General features: G+C 42.4%; 1 protein-coding gene across 2 annotated transcripts in view; it reads right to left on the reverse strand.

Moving 5' to 3' along the window:
• LOC102560227 (uncharacterized) overlaps positions 1 to 21,758 on the reverse strand; it is a 233,822-nt gene that overhangs the window by 124,825 nt on the left and 87,239 nt on the right. For both annotated transcript variants that reach the window (XM_019483882.2, XM_019483897.2), the window contains one exon: positions 13,050 to 13,172. In XM_019483882.2, coding sequence (XP_019339427.1) covers positions 13,050 to 13,172 — 123 coding nt within the window. The remainder of the gene's footprint in view (positions 1 to 13,049; positions 13,173 to 21,758) is intronic.

The following is a 21,758-nucleotide window of genomic DNA, read 5'->3' on the forward strand; positions in this document are numbered from 1 at the left end:
TTTTAAAGTCAAGATATATGACATCAATCTCTTCCCCCTTGTCCAGGTGATAGGTCACCTGGTCATAAAATGAAATGAGATTGGTCAAGCAAGACCTACTTGCAACAAACCTGTGCTGGGTATCCCTCAGGATGTTGCCATCAGATAGTCTGTTAAGGATGGCCTCCTTGATAATCTTTTCCAAGACCTTCCCCAGGATAGAGGTCAGGCTGATGGGCCTGTAGTTTGCCGGATCCACTTTCCTCCCTTTTTTGAAGACAGGCACCACATTGGCCTTCCAATCTTCAGGCACTTCACCAGAGCACCAGGAGTTCTCAAAATTCCGTGCCGGGGCTGAGCTACGATGCTTGCCAGCTCCCTGAGTACCCTTGGGTGTAAACCATCAGGGCCGGCTGACTTGAAGGTATCCAGCCTCTCAAGGTGTTCCTTCATGAGGTCAGCTTTGATGGAGGGTAAGGCGTCTCCCTCACCTGGGCCTCCCTGACCCACAGTGGGCAGGGGGGTCCCATGCGACTGGTGAAAAACTGAAGCAAAGTACCCATTAAGCAAGTTTGCTTTTTCTTGGGGCAACTGACAACTGATGCCCATCTGGTTTAGCAGGGGTCCAATGTTGCCATTGCTTCTCCTCCAGCTCCCTACATATCTAAAAAAGGACTTTTTATTGTCCTTGATATTTGTAGCTACCTGGAGTTCCATCGCAGCCTTGGCTTTCCTGGTTTGCTCTCTGCAGGTCTGGACCAGAGCACAGTATTCCTCCTTGGTGGTGGATCCAGTCCTCCATCCTTCGTAGGTCTGTCTTTTAAGATGCAGGAGGTCTGCCAGTTCCCTGGAGGGCCAAGAGAGCTGCTGTGCCCTTTTGCTGCCTTTCCTCCAAGACAGAATAGACTTTGCTTGCGCATCCAGGATTGCTCCCTTGAGGAGCAACCCCTCACCTTGAACTCCCCTCCTCTTTGGGTTGTGGCCCTTTAGGGGCTCACTGACAAGCCCCCTTAGTTTGTCAAAGTCAGCTTTCCTGAAGTCGAGGACTTCTGTATTACTGACTGAGTTGCCAGCTTCACGGCGGATGGTGAAGGTGATCAGCTCGTGGTCACTGTCACCCAGCTTCCCTTCGATTGATAGGTCACTGATTAGGTCATCCCCAATTGCCAGTACCAGGTCGAGCAGCGCTTCACCTCTCGTCGTCCCATAGACTTCCTGCATCAAATAGAGGTCATCCATTCACGAGAGAAAGCTTTGTGACTGCTCAGATTTGGCCAAGTGCTCCTCCCACGAGATGTTTGGGTAGCTAATGTCTCCCATGACAATCATAAACCAGGAGCGTGCAGCCTCAGCCAATTCCTTGGCAAACTCCTGGTCAAGGTCTTGACCCTGGGTAGGGGGTCTATAGTAGACACCCACCATAGTATCCCCTGTGCTGTGTTCCCCATGGATTTTAACCCAGAGGGTCTCAATTCATCCAGCATGGGTGCCAATGTCGGCTTGGAGGGATGCATAGCTTTCCTTGACATAGAGAGCTACACCCCTGCTCCTTTTGTCCACTCGATCCCTCCTGTACAGGGTATATCCATCTATACCTGTGGCCCAGTAATGGGTAGAGTCCCACCAGGTCTCCATTATTCCTATGACATCATAGTTATTTGCATTTAGCAGGAGGACAAGTTCCTCCTGTTTGTTCCCCAAGCTCTTGCCAGTTGTGTATAGGCACACAAGTGTCCCTTCGGGGGCCCTAGTGTTGCCTACAGTTTGTTCCAGGGCTGGGGCAGGGGTTGGTTCCCTTAAGTGCTTTGGCCTGCTGGCTTTGCAAGGGTTGGTCAGTGGGCCAGCAGTGGCAGTAGTCCCTCTGTCCTCTGGTGGGCTTAGTTCATTGATAGTTTCTAAACTGGTTTACATTCTTTGTAGGATATCTGATATTTATTAGACATCCGACTTATTTCCTCCTCTTTCCACGGGTTTTCAACAATTTGCATAGAAATTTTCCTGTCATCTCAAAAAAAATGGCTTCGCTCCTACATAAATTACAGCATGAAATCTGCTTCTCAAAAATCACAACCAACTGAAATGATATCATTCACTTTTGATACACTGGAATGAGAGTTTAAGGGAAAATGTTTAGTGTTTTGCATTAAATGCATGCAACTAGTTAACAGATAATCAGTGGTACAATAAATCTCATAGATCTTCTTAACCAATAACTCTCCATTAAACCTCCACACCAAAGAAATTAATACTGCAGTGTATATGAAAAAAAAAAACGAAGGAGAAAAAACAAATAAAAAAACTCACATAAAAGAAAAGCACAGCATATCACAGGTTCTGAAAACTTTAGGAGGGATAAGGAGTTTATGTTCTACTTCCATCAAAGAAAAAAGTTTCACAAGGGCATAAAAACACCCTGCATTATATTAAGAGAATTAAACATCAGAGATTTTGGATTATTAGAAGTATTTATAGGCCAAAAATTTTTTTAAAAGAACTTTATTAACTAGATTTCCCACTGAATTTTTTTTTGATGAGTTTCCCACTTATATAGTAATATAAATATCGACACATTGCAAGACAGCTGTTTCATTATTTATTTCTCATACTGTACATTTAAAATTCTGCAGAACAAGTTTATCAAGACATTGGCTCTTGCAGTATTTCTTGACCATTATTTAGAAAAAAAAAAAGAGGCCTCTCCAAAATAATATCTTTTAAAATACTTTGGCTTGAAATCATTCCTTTCTTGATGATTATGTGAAACATATTAAAGGATTGGGTCAAAAATTGGCTGATGGGGTGCACCCAGAGAGTGGTGGTGGATAGGTCATACTCAACCTGGTGGGATGTGAACAGTGGGGTCCCCCAGGGCTTGGTCCTGGGGCCTACACTGTTCAACATCTTCTTCAGCAACTTGAACAAGGGGGTGGAAAACACACTGTCCAAGTTTACCGATGACACCAAGATGTGGGGAGAGGTAGGCACGCTCGAAGGGAGAGAGGCTACAATTAGACTTAGACTACAGAAGTGGGCAGATGGTAATAGGATGGAATTCAATAGATAAATGCAGGGTGCTGCACCTGGGGAGAAGGAATCCACAGCATACATACAAGCTGGGGAGCTTCCCCCTTGTGAGCACAGAGGCAAAAATGGATCTTGGAGTCATTACTGACTCCAAGATGAACATGAGCTGCCAATGCCAGACTGCAGCCAGCAAAGCCAACCACACCTTGTCGTGCATCCAAAGATGCATCTCAAGCCAGTCCAGAGAGGTGATACTCCTCCTCTACACGACATTGGTCCAGCCTCAATTGGAGTACTGCGTCCAGTTCTGGGTACCGCACTTTAAGAAGGATGTGGCCTGCCTTGAGAGGGTTCAGAGGAGGGCCACCCACTTGGTTGAAGGGCAACAGGGCAGGCCCTATGAGGAGAGGCTGAGGCACCTGAACCTGTTCAGCTTCAGCAAGGAGAAGCTGAGGGGGGGATTTGGTGGCTGCCTACAAACTCGTTAGGAGAGATCAGCAGCAAATAGGAAGGGTCCTATTTCCCCCAGCACCACCTGGGGTGATAACGAACAATGGCCAGAAGCTGCTGGAGAATAGGTTCAGGTTAGAGATTAGGAGGCACTATTTCACTGTCAGGGTATCTAGGATCTGGAACCAACCTCCTAGGGAAGTGTTCCTTGCTCCTACCTTGGGTAAATTCAAAAAGAGGTTGGATGAACACCTGTCTGGGGTCATGTGATCCCAGCATGTGCTCCAACCAGTGGCAGGGGGTTAGACTAGATGATCTATTCAGGTACATTCTGACCCCTAACTACTATGAAACTATGAATTTCTTTTTAGGATAGTGTGTTTCCTGCATATAGTAAAATGTCAGAAACATTCTGACCTTGAACCACCTTGCTTCTGAGACTGCAGTTCATTTAGACACAACACAGAAGTAAAGATTATACCCCTAACATTTAATGGACAAAGATTATATGCAATGAAAACCACACTGTTATATAAATGCTAAAAGCATCATCTTCCAACACAATCACTTCTTATTACCAAACAGGCAGGAAAAGATTAATAAAAGCAGGCTTGATTTAGCTTATGTCAGAGGAAATTTTTCAAGAGGCCTCTGAAATGACAATCAGTGTTAGTTCAACTACTTTGCTGTCTTTCCTTTAGTTTAGCCCATCTGATATAACACGAAACCACCAGAAAGCAGGACAAAGCAGGGAAGAAATGAACCCACCATCTAGAACTACATTCTGAATTGAATAAACCTTATGCATTTAAGAACTTCTCAGACTTGCTAAACCATGAAAGATTCATTTTGTTGCATTACTGAAGCCCACACACTTGTAAATTTACTTTTTTTTTTAAACTCCACCACATCACTTCAAATTCTTAATTGCTGATCAGTGTTTACAGCTAGGTTATTATTTGCATCTGTGGCAATTATAACCTTTCTGGATGCATACAGACATATGGGGAGGTTAGGGGAAGGTTATATCAAGTTAAAAATGGCCAAGGTAGGTCAGGATGGGGAAGCTAGCAGGGTAGGGGGTAAGCAGGCCTTGGGGCGGGGAGGGGGGGAGAATCAGGTGTCTACAGGGGGATCAAGTGGGCAGGCAGCATCTGTAGGAGGGATCAGGGGGAGGGGGCTAGTGGTGTTGGCATTGGAGATCGGGGGCAGGCAGGGTCCGCAAGGGGGTTGCTGGGGTCCAGAAGGGTATGGCAGGATCAGAGGAACCCACATGGTCCATGTGGGGGAGGCTTGGGGGGGGGTCTCTCCCCCACCCCTAGGACCACGGGCTATTTTTAGCCCACAAACCTCTCCCACCCCCAGATGAACAACTCCCTTGGAAGCCCACCCCCCATCCCTTTTGCCCCTCCCCCACCAGGACTTACTTCCTGGGCTCCTGGTATTGGCAAACGCTGATAAAATCAACACCAAGAGCAGCTTGCAGGATGGGGAGTTTGGTGGGCTGCAGGAAGCGGAGGGAAGAGAAGGCTGGCTGGTCTGTTGGCAGAAGGGGGGTTGTCCACCTGGGGGTGGGGCAAGTGGGCAGTGGGGGGCTAAAAATAGTCTGTTTTTGTGGGGGCAGGGCAAAAAACCACCACCCCAGGGCTGGGGCCAGCAGCTGGCCTTTCCTAGCCCTGGGACTGTGCTGAGAACTGCAAAGAAGTTCCAGGAGGATTACATCAGTCAAAAATGGCTGACCCAATCCAAATAGACTACCTCAGACGTAGAGTTAACTTGGATTGGGTCAGCCATTTTTTGACAAGTCTAACCCTCCTTAAACTTCTGTACAGTTTGCACTTAGATCAAACTAGGCATCTAAGGGTGCAGACAGCAGTGTCAATGTTTGCCCAATCTGGCCAAAGAAAGCAGTCTATAGCCATGAGTAAACACAATTGCATGGCTGCAAACACTTTAAAAGGTGGTCACTCAGGTGAAAATCTGACCCCTCATTGCATGAGGTATCAGATAACGATGTTTCAAAATGTAGCATCTTCTGTAACTTCTGTCTGCAGCGCTTCCAGCCTGTCGCTGTTTGCAGAATGGAAGGGGAGAAAGGGAGTGGAGGGAGTTCAGTCTGGGGGGTTTTCAGTCACCCCTACAGGGTGGAGCAGGTGTATTGGAGCCCTCCCTCTGAGGTGGGGAGGGGGGGACTCCGATTCATCCACCCCACCCTTCAGCTTTGACTGGGGAGCCGCAAAAACGAGTACCCTCCACTGTCTTTCCTCCACCCCCATTCTGAAAAAAGCTGAGCACTGGCAGAGAGTTGTACCCATTACTATGGGAATCTGGCTGCAGGATTCCAGCCAGCAGCTAGATTCCCCTCCCCCCAGGAACCAACAGTGAATTTGTTTGGGCTGGGGTAACATTGTAACTCAGAACATTTTGTAGAAAACATCTTGAGTTACAGCTGGGAGCTGCACTTCTGTCTATGCAAACTAATGCAGACCAGGTGGCCATTTTTTTTTTTAATGTGATCTAACTTCCCTCAACATCTACATGTACCCTCTGTCTAGATTTTCATTCTTATACAAGCATACCTTGAATTTTATTTGACATTATTTATCTTTAATCTAAGCACAGTACCCTACATTAAGGAACCCTACTATACCTTTTCAGAACTAAGCTGTCACTGTGCATCTTTAATTTACATATGAATACTATTATATTAAACTTAAAAGTAACATTTGTTTCAGTAATATAAAGAATTTTTAAAACTTTATTAATTAATTCATCTTAACAAATAACAGATTTAGCATGTAAAGATGCATCCAATCCCCTAAATTATACATAAAGACAGATGTTTACCTTCCATCAGTAGTGCTCCCTTAACCCAGATCAGTGTCCACAAGTCTTGTATTCTTTTCTTCTCTTCCTTTCAGTCTGACAGTTTGTTTCTATCAATATTAAAATTCTGTTTCTTCATCTCTATAAAATAATCCCCCCTTCTTGTCCCCCTAGAACTCTGCATAATACAAATCTTATGATTCGCTGCTAATCTCTGCTTTTAAATTTAAAATTTATTTCAAATTTGTTCTTAAGTGTTAGCTCACAGAACTTGCATTTTCCTTCAAAAAAAAAAAAATCTGCAAATGCTCTGGGTTTGGAGACAAGAGATTTTTTTTAAAGCAAATTCCAAAAAATGTCACCAAATTTCCAAATTAGCATTTTTTCCTTCTTTCCTGTAGAACACTGACTTGAGAATACAACTTTTCCATTACTAAAACTTCCCAAACTTTTTTAAATCAGTCAGTGACTTTAGGGGTGGAGAAAGTTGTACTTGCATAGAATCAACGGTGCACCAGATGCTTCACAAACAGGAATGAAAATAAGATCCTTGCCATAAAGACATTATGTATGATTGATAACTAGAGATGAATAATGCAATGCTAGGAGTAACTATCAGACTAGCATACTGTTTGTATACTGTGAACCTTTGTGTGAATGAATAGTGAGGTTTTGCAGACACCAAACCTCAACATATTTAATCTCTAATTTTAAATACAGGTGCACACACACACACTTTTGGGGACGAAGGAAGGAAGTTTAGTCCTCAACTTTTTTGGTTAATATTTCTCTTTTACTACTCGTGTCTATAAGCCTAAGTAAGTTTTCATGAGGAGTTTAAAATGACAAGATTATTGATGCATAACAGTGTGGCCTTGCTCTATAATTAAAGTTCCAGCATGCTATGATTATACACATAACAGACAAGGGAAGAAATTGGTACTATATGAAACAAGGGACAATGACAAGAGTGGAAGAAAAACAGGAAGTGAGATTTCAAACAAAATTAAATGTTAATTTTAATTATCAGAAAGTTTGTAGCAAACAATGATAGGAATTACCAACCTCTGGATCAAAACATTTAACACTGACAATAGCTAAGAAAAAGATGGCAAAAAATGTAAGAATATTTGCTCTCATAAAATTCATGCATTCATTTGGATGATTTTAGGGATCTATTTTATTCAGTTTCCAAATACATTAATTGCTAGGATAAAGCAGGTGCATCAGATGAATATAAGTTTATAGGTATATTAACTTATATTAAGCTTATAATATGAGATGAATATAAGAATATATACATTTACTGGATACATAATGGTGGCATCAGCACCAGTCAAGAGATCCACTCTTAATAAGATTTACCATATGAACTTTAAAATGTAGCTTTCCGAATATAAAGTCTATGTTGAGATTTACATAGCGATGGAAATATAAATTACAATTTTAGGTGCACTAACCAAAATAAAGGGGAAAATTCACTATTATTTAGACCTTTGGGAAATGCCTCACCATAATTCACTATATGATTTCAGGATATGACCTCTTTCCAGCACTAATTAAAACTTAAAAATGCTCCAGGAGTGCAAATACATACTTGTCATAGCCCCTAGTGTGGTGCATTGTATGACATTATCTAAGCAAAATGAATTTTGATATTAAGGTTTTAATTGCAAAGCTTGTTGCATATATGTTAATATGCAATGCAAACCCATCTCAGCTGGTGCTCTATCTGATGAAGTAATTTTCATGAATAATTCATCATGAAAGGCACTTCTACTGAGATACAATTTGCAATAATGTTTTTCAAGTGAGATCAGTGAAAATCAGAAGCTGTCATTGCCCATTTGTTTCAGTTCAGATTCAAAAGGTCACACCCTTGACATACAATGGCAGTTAGAACTGCCCTTTTCTTCTTTTACATGTCAGCATCACATATTCCATTTTCTTTTACATTTTCTATTCTGACACCCAGAGGGTATTTATTTCAGGACTAAATAAAAATAGGAATTTTGGAAATTAGATTTTCATACCAGCTCTCAATAAATATATTTTCCAAATCTGTCAGTCACCCAGGTTCCATGCAACACACATGATAACAGTATGCTGTAATTATATAGAAATGCTTATATCACACTCCAAATCATTTAAACAGAAAAGGTGTATCACCACAAATAATAAAGAAACTAATTAGATCATAAAAATATCTTATTTTAAAATTCACAAACAAAACAGGGAATGTTTCTTTACATCCTAGATGATTACAAATGTTATGCAGTGCATAAATAACAGATTTTTTTTATTTTGAACTTAAATGTGTAATTCATTTTAATGAATTTAAGCCATTAGAATTTTGAAGCTTTTATGTGTTCCTACTTATCGTCTTAGTTTCTTCAGGGGAAAAAAGTCATTACAAGACTCAAATATGTTCTCATTATATCCGAGTTGCTAACCCATCCATAATTCTGTAATTTAAAAAAATACCTCCTGAGATGTTCTCTGAACATCTTTATTTAAGCTGTTTTGGATATGTATTCTCCACTTCATAATGCCAATACTACTTGAAATATTTCTTGTTTAACCACTCAATACCACAAAAATTCTGTTATATTTTACCTTGCACGTGTAACTATTTGAACATTACTAATGCATATTCATACGTTGTTATGATTTACATTGGCATATTTCCTCTGAGCAGTAGTACTTTCTGAAGCTTTTAACATCTTATGACTTGTGCGTCTTTCCACAATGGAATACTCATCACTTCAGAGATATGCAAGAAGTCAGGCATACAATTACAGTAATTCTGTAAATGCCAATTCCCAAATTAAGAACATATGAAATAGGATGATAAGGAATTTCTTGGGCCACCCAGTTCAGACCCGTATGACATGTCATTTAATCCCTTTGACAGATATACCAGGTAATAATTTACAATTGATTAGGCTTTCAAAGTTGAAGGAACATTCCAGGATCTCACTCCTTGAATGATTAAAAAACTTCAGGGGTGTAGATTGTAGCCGTGTTGGTCTAAGGACATAGGCAGACAAGGTTCACCCAAAGAACCTTGTCTGCCTAAAAAACTTCAAACTTTTTAGTCTAAATTAATTCAAAATCCATTTCTATCCCACTTATTCCTGTGCCTACAGTGTCCATTATGACATGTCATTGTCTTTTAGACTGCTCTCATAAAATAGACTTTCTGTTTCCCTAGTAGTCATGTTAGTACTCATTCTCCGCACTTATTCTAATAGAAATTCATCTTTCTTGACCATAGTATCTAGAGCTGGATGGAATATTCTAAGTAAGGTCTCCAACTTATCTAAAGTTCAGTTCTTAAATTATTCTTCTCTCCTGCGGCTTCGTTCTCTGCTCATCGTTCAAATCCCTCAAGAGGAAAAAGCCCCCAACATCTCATCCTACACCAGTTCAAATTCCTCTTCTCCTTCAGGGCTATACATATAGAATCATAGGGCTGGAAGAGACCCCCAGAGAGCAGCTAATCTAACCCCCAGCCAGAGGCAGGATCACCCCTGAACAGACCATCCTATACAAACACACCAACTAACCTATTAAAAAAACTATACAGTCAGCCCTTACAACCACAAGACATAACACCCTAAGCTACAGGTAAAGGAGGCGGATCACAGTGGTCAATGTGCTGTGGCTGCAAAGGTTGCTGCACAGCCTTCTGGATCTTTTTTTCTGGCCAATATATTTACAGAACCATTTTTTGTATCATCAGTACCATCTCAGCATTTTGATAGCTTTGTCACCCCCTAAAGAGTGCTTCATCTGCTTCCTCTTCCTGCTTTGGTAGTCTATAATAAATCCTCACCATTATATTAGTGCTATATCTTTCATCTTTTATCTTCACCCAACTACATTCTAATCTGCCATTTTCTTCTTCCTTAACCAGGGAACAATTTATGCATTTTAACATACAAGACAACACCACCAATGTTCCTCTCAACCCAGCCCTTTCAAAATCCCTGAATGTAGCTGTCCCCTAAATGTAGATGTTCCAGTCACAAGAGCTGTCCCACCAGGTCTCTGTGATACCAGTCAGGACATGGTTCCTTTCACAGGCTGTGACTTACAGCTCATCCTGTTTATTCTCCATGTCTTCAGCTCACCTTACTTACTCCCCATATACATTTGTATACATACATCAGACGTATTTTACATTTCTCCTACTTGTTTTCTTTTGCATCACTTGTTGCTGTCCTGTGGCTCTCTGGCCCTACCCCAGAGTTGAACTGCTTCTTCCTGTCCTTTCCCCTCTAGATTATTTGCTCTGTTGCTGGAGGGTTTTGTTTACCATCCCCCATGGAACCTAGTTTAAAACCCTCCTCACTAGGTTGACCAGATGACACCCAAGGATGCTCTTTCTAGCTCTGGTCAGATGGATCCCATGTCTTGATAGCAGTGCTCCTCCTCATCTGCCCCTTGCTGAAGAATCCAAAGTCTTCACAACAACACCACTGTCACAGCAACGTGTTTATGTATCCATTGTATCATAAAAGTAGAGATAGTCTGCCTAAAGATTAGATCTAGTGTTTGCTACTTACTACTCCCACCATGCACTGCCATTTCTCTCTTCAGTTCTTTATGTATTTCCTTGAGCTTGACATCTAATGGCAACTGCACTCTCCTCCTTCAAACTCCATTTTTCTTGTCTCATAAATTTCATTTTCAGCATTATCTGTTGCCCTGCCTTATCTATCTTGCTCCCTCTTTTACAAAAATAAAGACAGAAATTAATTAGGTGAATATTTCTATGTGTTTTGAATAACAGCAGTGATTAAAAACATCATCACCTCTTGTGTATTAAAGAGCAACTTCCTTTCTTCCTTGTTTCTCTTTCTTCTTTTCCACCCCCATGGCTCATTATAAAATTTGTTATTAGCTATCTAGCTCAGATTTTTGGCTTGTTGGGCAAAAGACCATCTTTATACTTATTTGGAGACTGCCATATACATAAACATTAATGACACAAACTGAGGAGTCTCTCCGGACCTAGTATTTGCGCACAGCAGCTGAACACTGAGGCTACAGACAGGCATTCAAAAAACCCTAGCCTGAATTGATTCAATTTTTGCAGGTTAATCTAACTTGCAGACCTTGCAGACTTGCAGACTTGAACCAATTTGCAAGTGGATAGACATTCACTTTTGATTCAGGAAATGCAGGCACATGACTGCAGTGGCTCAGGCTAGAAGCTAGGGGGAGCTAGTGAGCCCTCCCTTCCCATCCACAATGCTGAGCTAGGGTGGTGTGGCCAGGCCCCGGCAGGATGCTATGATTAGGGAAAGGTTTACACCCCCACCCTGGCCTGCACTGTCCCCAGCCAGGGTGTGCCTGGAGGGGGAGTGGGAAGCAGCCCTCACCAGGCTTTTCCCAACTTGCTGCTCAAGGGGTGGGGAATGTTGCCATCCCCTGGACCTCAACTAGCACTCTGAGGCAAAGAGAGGGAGGAGAGGGGAGACTGCTTGTGTGGAGTGCATGGATCTGTTGATGATACTGAGCTTTTCAATCTCCCTCTCCCTGCTTCTTCATACTGTCTGCAGAAAGCTGACAGGCAAGCAACCCAGCAGGGAGTTGTTAACACAAAGCTCATGAGCCCATCAAGAAAACAAAGCTTCTCTCATTAGTTCAAGCTCTTCTTAAACAGTTTTTTTCAAGGAAGGAATGGAGGGACATTTTGTTGATTAGCTCCAAAAAAACCCCAAGCAGATACTGTTCTGTCCCAGTGAAATTGGACACACACACACCTCTCAGCATTAGTTAGCATGAGGTAGCATGACTATGACCAGATGATGGCTGGCGTCCATGCTATGAGAGAGGGGAGGAAGACAGGGGAGCATCCCTGCTTGAGCAGTGAGTGGGCGAGGTGAGTAGGGGCAGGGGGAAGCCAGACAGATGTTGCTGTGCCTGCAGTCCCCAACCCCCTTCTCAGCCAGCCAGAGCAGTGATAGTGCTCCAGCTATGGAAGAGAGGGGCAGGGCCAACCCTGCTCTCCAGAGCAAACAGCCCAGCCCAGCTCAGGGCTGAAAAGCATGCTGGGATGCTGGGGGACTGCGATTTAGCTTAAACCAGGAAGGGGTCCAGGACAGAAGTTCCATAAACCTGTTTGGCCCAAATCAGTTACGTCTGATGCATTCAACCAGGTTTATCTTAAGCCAGTTTTGGCCATTTTGAAACTAGTTTATGTGCACTGAACTTATGTTCTGTTACAGGTTTAAACCAGTTTCTGATCACTTAAGCTGGTTTGTGTGTAATGTCTGTCCCTAGTGGGCAAACAGCATTCTCTTTGATGGAGCTCTGCAATTCCCTACAGACTGGAAGCAGGTGTGGGAACAAAAGTGAAGCAGGGGAAGAATGTGGGTGTACTAGCCAATCTATTATATGCTATTAAGATTTCTGCACAGTGTAGATATGGTGGGTGACCTTTCCTCTTTCCCCACCCCAAGGATCAGCAGTGAATCATTGTTATAAAAGCAGCTGTAATCATACCCAATTCTTGTGGACCTAGGAATCTCATGTCTTATTCTACTTTTTTCATGGAGTGAAGATTACCTTATTCAGTTTTTCCCCATTTCCCAGACTTAGTTCCAATAATGGTAAATATAATACTAGCCATACATTACCATATTAAATAAATGCTTATCAGTTTTAAGAAACAATGAGTGAAGAAGTTCATCCAAAAACTTAAGAGCGAACAATTGAAATGCTTTGCTGATATTTCTGGTTTATGATTCAGTTCTTACCACATAATGTAGGTTTAAGTTTTCTATCTTCCCATAGCAAATATCAAATAGGGACACTGGCTGTTTAACCAAGTTTCTTCCTGATATCATCCATGGCAATGCAATATTCTCCATATCAGCTGCCTAAAAAAGACAGAAAATAATAATAATAAAATTCTACACAATTGTTCGCTATAATTAATCAAGTTATGTAGACAGATTCAAAGCTGATGAAATCTGGAATCCTAAAATTAAGGAACTGAGTGACAGTTTAGATAAAAGTATCATCTGCCACCCAAGTGCAGAAAAGAAACAAACTTCTGGTTTAATAATCTGTGTAAAATACAGAAAGAAAAATAAATAAAAACAAAACAAAACAAAAATAAACTGGGTATGGACATGTAAACCCTTGTAGCCTTTCAAAAGGAACATTTAAAAAAAGCAGCAGCTGGTATGGTCTAACTATTGTGTGTGAACAAGCTGAGAACGATTCAGATGCAGCAAGCCTGCTCCAATTTTAACCCTGGATGAAGGAGTGTTAAAGTAAGAGCAGGTTAGCCTCCTTTGAATCATTCACTGCTAGTTCTCACACAACAATTAGAATTTACCGTTCCCCTTTTTTAAAGGGCTTCAAGCATTCCTGTGTCCTTGAGTGGATCTAGGATTTTGAAAGAAGGTGGGGGGGGGGTGCCGATGGTGTGGTGCATTATCACATATAATACAACTCATTTTTTCTCAAGTTAAAAAAAAAAACAAACAACTAGATATTTTACTAATGAATTAGGGGCCTAGGACTATATTATTCAGTTTTGGATTGCAGCAAAAACCAAAAAAAAAAAAAATGTATTGGAATGTTCATCAATTTGTTATATTGTGTATCAGGGGTTTTCAACGTTTTTGGGTCAGTGTATGATGACCGGGGGTGTACCCCCAGCAACTGAGTACGGGGGAAGCAGGGATGGCCTCCCCCCAACTCCGCAGCCACCGCATGCAACCTTCCCCAATCCCTGTGCGCAGTCGGGCAGATGGTGCCTGCGCAGGATGGTGTGTGGCGGCGCACTGTCCCTGCCCATCACACATACCCCCTAGGGTAAGCATACCCCTGGTTTTGCATACCCCTGGTTGACTACTTCTGTCTAAAAATACAAAAAAACCCCAAACCAGATAAAACTAATAAAGTATTGTCTTATTAGTCCACCAGTCATTAGAATTAAATGGATGTCTCTTTTTCAGATTCATAAAACAAAATCTATCCTTGGTTTTGCATCCTGACCATGCATCCAATGCTTCATTGACAGTTAATTTCCACACCTGTTTGTGTGAATGTTTTTAGCTAGAATTAAAACACAATTTTCAGGGCTATGAAACAGTAACTGTATCACCAGCAGCAGCTAACAGCAAGCAGAATGTAGAGGAAGGCTAGCTTGAACATCAAGACCATGAAAAAACAAGAGAGAGGTTCATTGACACCTGTGGAACAAAGTTTATAGAAGGATTCAGGTATATTCATAGATTGTAAGGCCAGAAGGGACCTTGGAAGATCATCGGGTCCAACCCCCTGCACCAAGCAGGAAAAATAACAGGGGGTCAAGTGACCCCAGCAAGGTGACCGTCTAGTCTTCTCTTGAAGATTTCCAGGGTAGGTAACTGCACCACCTCTGGAAGGAGCTTATTCCATAGTCTGGACACTCTGACTTCTGAAGAAGTTTTTCCTAACGTTGAGCCTGAATCAGTCTTCCAGGAGTTTGTGGCCATTACTCCTAGTCCCCTCAGGTGCCTTGGTGAACAATTGCTCACTGAGCCCTTGATGTACTCCCCTAGTGTAGCAGTAAGCCGATATCTGGTCCCCTCCCAGCTTTCTTTTCTTCAGGCTGAAGAGTCCCAGATCCCTCAGCCTTTCCTCATATAGCTTGCCATGTAAGACTTTGATCATACAGGTGGCTCTTCTTTGGACTCTCTCAAGCTTGTCCATGTCCTTGTTAAAGTATGGTGCTCAGAACTGGAATAGACTCCAGCTGCAGTCTCACCAGTGGTGAGTACAGCAGAAGAATCACCTCCTTGGTTTTGCTGGAGATGCATCAATTAATGCATGGCAGAGTATTATTAGCCCTACTAGCTACAGCATCTCACCGCTGGCTTATATTCATACTGTGGTCTACTATTATCCCCAGGTCCCTTTCATTCATGGTGCTCGCCAGTTTGGTGCCACCAAGCCTGTAGGTGTGTTGGGGGTTGCTCGTCCTGAGGTGGAGCAGTTTACATTTCTCGACACTGAACTTCATCAGCTTCTGATCCGACCAACTTGCTAGCCTGTCTAGGTCTGCCTGTATCTGTAGTCTATCTTTAAGCATGGCCACAGTTCCCCGTAACTTGGTATCATCTGCAAACTTGGCCAGTGATCTCTTCACCCCCACATCCAAATCATTAATAAAGATGTTGAAAAGTACTGGATCAAGCACTGACCCCTGCAGGACACCCCTGCCCACTTCTCACCAAGATAACACAGATCCATCCACTATGATTCTCTGGGTCCCTATCCTGCAGCCAGTTTCTCACCCACCTGACTGCCTCAGAGTTATGCCCACAATCCTCCAATTTTCTCATGAGGACATTGTGGGATACTAGCTCAAAGACGTTTTGGAAGTCTAGGTATACAATGTCAACCTGCTCTCCCATGTCCAGGTGGCAAGTTACCTGGTCATAGAAGGAGATGAGGTTGGTAAGGCAAGACCTGCCTGCAACAAAGACATGCTGGCTGTCATTCAGAATCTTACCTTCTGCAAGCTTATCGCAGATAGACTCCTTGACAAGCTTTTCTAGGATTTTCCCTAGGATGAAAGCTAGGCTGATTGGCCCATAGTTACCCGGGTCTTCCCTGTATCCCTGAAGGGTCTTCCTGCACTTCTTGTGGATGGGTACAACGTTGGTCCTCTTCCAGTCCTCAGGGACTTCTCCAGAGTGCCACAAGTTGTGGAAGAGTTTCCGCAATGACTTCGGCCAGCTCCTTCAGCACTCTCAGATGAAGATCATCTGGTCCCACTGACTTGTATGTGTTAAATGTTTTTAGTTGGTCATGCACCAACTCTATGGCAATAGTAGGAAGGCCATTATTCCTACCATGCTCATCCTGTACTCTACCTGGCATTGTTTTCCCCTTGGTTCAGTGAAAGACCGAGGCGAAGTAGTCATTCAGGAGTTCAGTTTTCTCCTGCATGCTGGTAACCAGCTCTCCTGAGCAATGACCCCACACTCCCACTGGTTTTCCTCCTGTTCCCTATGCACCTAAAGGAGAACTTCCTGTTGTCCTTGATTCCCATTGCTAATCTAAGTTCGGTCACCGCTTTTGCCTTCCTTATCTGTTCCCTGCAAATGCGGGCTGTCATGGAATAGTCCTCCTTGGGGCCTGCCCTGAGCCTCCATTGTTTATAAGCCTCTTTCTTAAGAGGACCGTGATTTCCGTGTTTAGCCAAGAGGGCTTCCCAGCCCGTCTTGTTACCTTTTCTCCGCATGAGAATGGACTTCCTTTATGCTTCAAGGACCATGTCCTTAAGGAACAACCACTCTTTGTGCACGTCTATCATCTATTATAAAAGCCATGAAGTCAACTGACTACCACTGCTGCCTACATAGAAATGATGCTGAGACTGCCAGGTACTGAGTTTTAAACTCTGGATGGACAAGAAATCAAAAGTGGGGAAGAAGGGAGGGTGGAGATTGGAGGCAACTGCAACAATCCACCCCTCTGCCCTGGATCTTCCCCAGTCACCAAAAGCATAGTAAAAAGCTTGATTTAAAGATCAGCTTAAACCCTCAAGTCTCACCCATATACGAAATGTTCATGGGATGATCATGTAGTTCAGTCCCTTGCTCAAGGCAGGAATGAACTCCATTCTAGCTCTACTCTCCTTTTTTTTTTTTTTTTTTTTTTTAAATAATATGTAATGGGACATTCCAGTAGATGGAAAATTATACCCATTGCATATTTGCAAGGTATGTACTAAAAGGGGAAGAAAAAAAAAGAAAAAACAAACAGCCAGAATCAAAAAGGATTTTGGCTGCCTCCTCTATCAGCTATATCACATTCTGTAGGTTTAAGTCAGTGGTGCTCAAACTTTTTTCCCAGCAGGCCAAATGGGCAATGATTGCTCCAACCACAGGCTGGGTGGTTGTTCTGATCCAGTGTCTGGAACTGGCACAACAGCTACTATCTGGCCATATGGAGCAGGGCAGGGGAAAACTCAGCCTGAGCCCGGCCCCACGTGGCAGGCAGGGACACTTCTCCCAACCCCATGCAGGGGAGGAGGTGGGAACGTGACGCAGCCCCACAAGTGGACGGGGGCTTGACTTGGCCCCAACCAAGCCCCATGGGGGGAAAGGAGTATGACCCAGCCTATGGGGGGGGGGCAGAGGAAGAGGGCATGGCCCATCCCCAACCCAGCCCTGCCGTGGGGAGGGGACCCAGCCTGGCCCTGACCAGGCACACAGGGCTTGGAGTTTGGGAATTTGACAGGGGGAAGGGTGGCTGTATAAATGGCCACTGCTGAATTTCCCAACCTGTAGGGAGCCCCATGAGCCAGATGGGAAGGCCCTGTGGGCTGCTTTTGGACTGTGGGCTGGAGTTTGAGTACCCCTACTTTAAGCTATTTTCATAGGCCATTTCACAAACTTTATTCCCTTATCTCATTGCCTCACCAGCAGATCCAACTTTTCCTCACCAGCAAGAACCAACTTTTCCCAATCCAAATTCTGCCAGGGACTGATAAAAGGGCTTGACCCCATGCCATCAGAGACTTGGGAAATACTCCCTTAGCTCATATTTCACTCACTGAGCAAACTGTAGAGATATTCCATAGTTTTCATAGTTCAGGGCCATGTCACTATGCATTATGGCTCCTCTCAGACTTTGTGCTTAATAAGTAAGCTGTTGCTTAATAATTAGGAAGGATGACTTCAAACTGTGAATTACTCAACAGAGATATTTCTGCTGCTCTTGTTGAAAAATAAAATTAAAAAAGGATTGTCTAATTTATAACATACTCATTTAATAAGGTCTTTTCCATCTATGGATAGACTGCATCTGTACTTTATTATACAGCACAGAGAACAAACAGCCCAACAAAGTATTTGAAGTTACCAACCTAATGAAATGCAATTGCCCTTAATTATCTCAAGATACTGGTAAATAATTGAGAAATATAAAATGATATTAGCAATACATTAGAGTTGAACACAAAGCACACTCCTTATGGGCAGAACTGGTAATAAAGCCAAAATTAATGTTACTGAATGTTTTTGTCATATCATCTCTTTTCACTTGCATATAAAACTTTGTTAAACTTTGACTTCTTGGGCTGAAATTTTCCATACTGGCCCTTTGCCTCACTTTGGCTAAAGCATTCCAAAAAAACAAAATTCAAACTGGTTCAGCTATTTCCAAGAATGAGGCCAGAGAAAAATATATTTTATAAAGCTAAAAAAAAAGAGGACTATGCCCTTTGAGCTCTCGTGCCTCCTTCTTTAAGCAGAAGTATTAAAGGAAAAGCCTGTTTTAGTAGTGCTGTGCCTTTCCCTATCCCTGAGAAAGTATGCCCAAATTTGACTGACTTATAGTTTGAAAAACCTGAGCCCACACATGCCCCGTAGGGAATTCTTAGATTTTAGCAGCTAAAAACCTCTCAAGATTAAATGCTTGTTTCAGGAAGCCACTCAACCATCTCATCAAATCTGATGAAGAGTCATAGTATTGCTACATTGCTGAGGAAGAAGGCTAATGATCCAGTCTTAATTCAACACACTCTTTAGTCAAATATTCCGTATGTATTGGATAGTTGGACAGTGTACAGTGTCTAGGCAAGGAGTAAGAGCAATCTGGATTGTGGATGGGAGTAAATATCCAGAGAATACAGAATAGCTTGTGCCCTTAAATAAGTGCAGAACACTATCTGTGGTGAACAATGCTGAGCCCTGCAAAAGCAAGTTGGCATAGATTCACCCATAAAGGCTAGGGACAAACTACTTTATGTGCAACTTCTAAGTGATCAGAAACTAATTTAAACCTGTAACAGAACAGAAGCTCCATGCACATAAACCAGGCTCAAAATGGCTGAAACTGGTTTAAGATAAATCTGGTTGAATGTAGTATCAGATTTAAGTGATTTGGGTCAGAGTCCTGCTGCTTTAATTCTGGACTGCAAATCCCACAGACCACAGGGGCAGCAGGAAAAGGAAGTGAACATACAGCCAGAGAGCCATGCTCTAGCACTTCCCAGCTTCTGGCCTGAGCCCTGCAGGCATGTGGCTGCATTTCCTGAATCAAAGATAAATATCTGTTCACTTTTGTTTCAGTTTAGTCTGTGCAGCTTAGACTAACCTGCAAAAACTAAATCCATTCAGCCTCGGGTTTTTTGACTGTCTGCACCTAGCCAAAACAAGTTGCCTTTGGGGTTCACTGTGGGGTGCATGGATATTCTCCCAAATTAGATTTGCTCCTGTGGTGTTTGGTCTCTTATTTGTAGCCAGTGAGAAGTTGGGTTCAGTTTTGAAAATGTTATATCTGTATGCATTATGTAGTATTTTATATAAATGTACTTTTGTAATTTCATGATATAACTAAAAGATAAATCAAGTGAGGTAATTAGCACATGCCCAAATTATTGTCTGCTTGTAGTATGGAAATCCACTCCTCTGTGGCAGAGGCATCTGAGAGAAATGGTCCAATAGCCAGAGGTGATCCAGGTGCCTTGGTGAGACAAGAAGTTTCTGGAAGATTCTGCAACTCCCAGCAATTAAAATAATGTTGATACAGAGTGGACAGTGAGGGAGGGGGCATTCCTAGAGTCTAACTATGATAGAATAAAGGCCTTTTGGACTTTTTCCCAGGCTGCAGAAGGGTCCAAGATTCAAGCAGTCAGGGCTGGTAAACAGAATCAACAAGAAGGCTGACCTCTAAAAACCACTGACAGGCTTCAAGAGTCAGACAAGTGGGTACTTGTCTTGTTTTCTAAACTTCAAACTCATGGTCAGTTTTGCTTGTATAACTGTTTTCTCCTACACAATATATCTAAAGAAGTCAGATTTCTGAAGAAGTCACAGAGATGGCCAGTGACTGGGTCACAGCACCATATGCATCTCTGACTGCCTCCAAGTCTATCTTGATTACCAGCTTGCCTTCATTCTTTATGTTCTTAATCTCTTCTTCTATGACTTTCGGAGGAAGGGTATGATATTCTTACATGGGATACTTGGCCAACAAAGCCTGATACTTGGCCAACGTGCAGCTGCTACAAACACTGGAAGTACAACTTCCTCCTACATGGATCAAATTGCTTGGAGCCTCTGCATGTGCTTTGGTCTGACCTCAAATTCTCCTGCCTGACCAACATGACTAGGAGGCCCATTGTGGATCAAGATAGAAGACAGGTGGGAAAAAATATGGCACACAGGCCAAATTCAGCCTGCCAGGCCATTTTATCCAGCCTGCAGGGCCCCTAAACATTTTAGATAATTAGTTTTTATCTGCCCCTGGATGCCTGTCATCTTTGACAGGCAGGCAGGGGCAGTAAGACCCAGAGGGAGCCTGTGGCAGGACCCAGAGGCTGAGCAGCAAGGCCAGCCCAGCTCCACCCTCCCAGAGAGTCCTCTTTTTTTACCTTAGTGTTGCAGATCAGCTTCTCAAGGCCTGCAATTCTGAGTTCCAGCATTTCCACGAGGACCCAAAGAACCACATCCCAGGAATATGGTCAACTCACTGAATGTTGACAAGTCTAGTGCCAGCCTTGAACAGCCAGCAGTGATTTAGATTTGTAAAAGATTAGGTCTCTTATTAGCATCAACTGAAAAATCATAAGGGAAGGGATTTTCTTCTTGAAAAGAATAGCCTTGCCAGGAAGTGCTTTGGTATTATTACAGACCTGATTCTGTACTAGCCTCATCCCTACAAGAGAAGATCAATACCAACGGGTGTACTGAATCCAGAAGCAGTACCAAAAGAATCTCCTGCATCCTAGCCTCCTCATTCTTTCCTGACTTTGATGTTATGTGGGATTTGCTAGCCTTTACTGCTATTTCTGTAGTGTCAGTCCTTATAAAACAGGGGTCCTCAACCTTTTCTGACTCCAGACACTGTTTGTTTTACTCAAGGCACCCTTTGGAAAAATTTAGCTTCAAAAGGTGCATTTTTCATGAACAGCCTAACCGTAACAACTTACAGTAGAAACTGTTTTACAATATACACTAAAGTGCTTGCTATGATTGATTTAACCACACATTTTTCAAGATCATTTCATTTTTAAATTTAAATAAAAGATAAAAAGATAGAATAGTAGAGACAAACTAGCAGTGATTTGGTAATGTTTGTGCTGACAGAGAAAGGCAAATCTGGAATAAGACCAATGACACAAAATCCAGGCTTGCATTAGAGCTGCTGAATAGAGCTACATATTTATGAAACAAAGCTTCTTGTATTTTCCTCTTGTTAAAGAATGTCTCTGGACAATTTTGTGTCAAAATAAAAATCCCATTGCTAAAAAAATAAAACCTAGTATAACTATACCCAGGATACACTGTATGAAAAATGATTGACAGGCAATTTTTATAGGAAAGGTAACTTGATTTTGCTAGTTATTACAAGCAATTAAATATTATGCCGATTTCCAAAAGCACAAAGACTTATTAATGATAATGGCAATACTGCAATTCTAACAGTCTAACACTTGCACCTGACCCCCTCAA

The sequence above is a fragment of the Alligator mississippiensis genome, chromosome 3 (assembly GCF_030867095.1).
Source record: "Alligator mississippiensis isolate rAllMis1 chromosome 3, rAllMis1, whole genome shotgun sequence".
NCBI lineage: Eukaryota > Metazoa > Chordata > Crocodylia > Alligatoridae > Alligator > Alligator mississippiensis.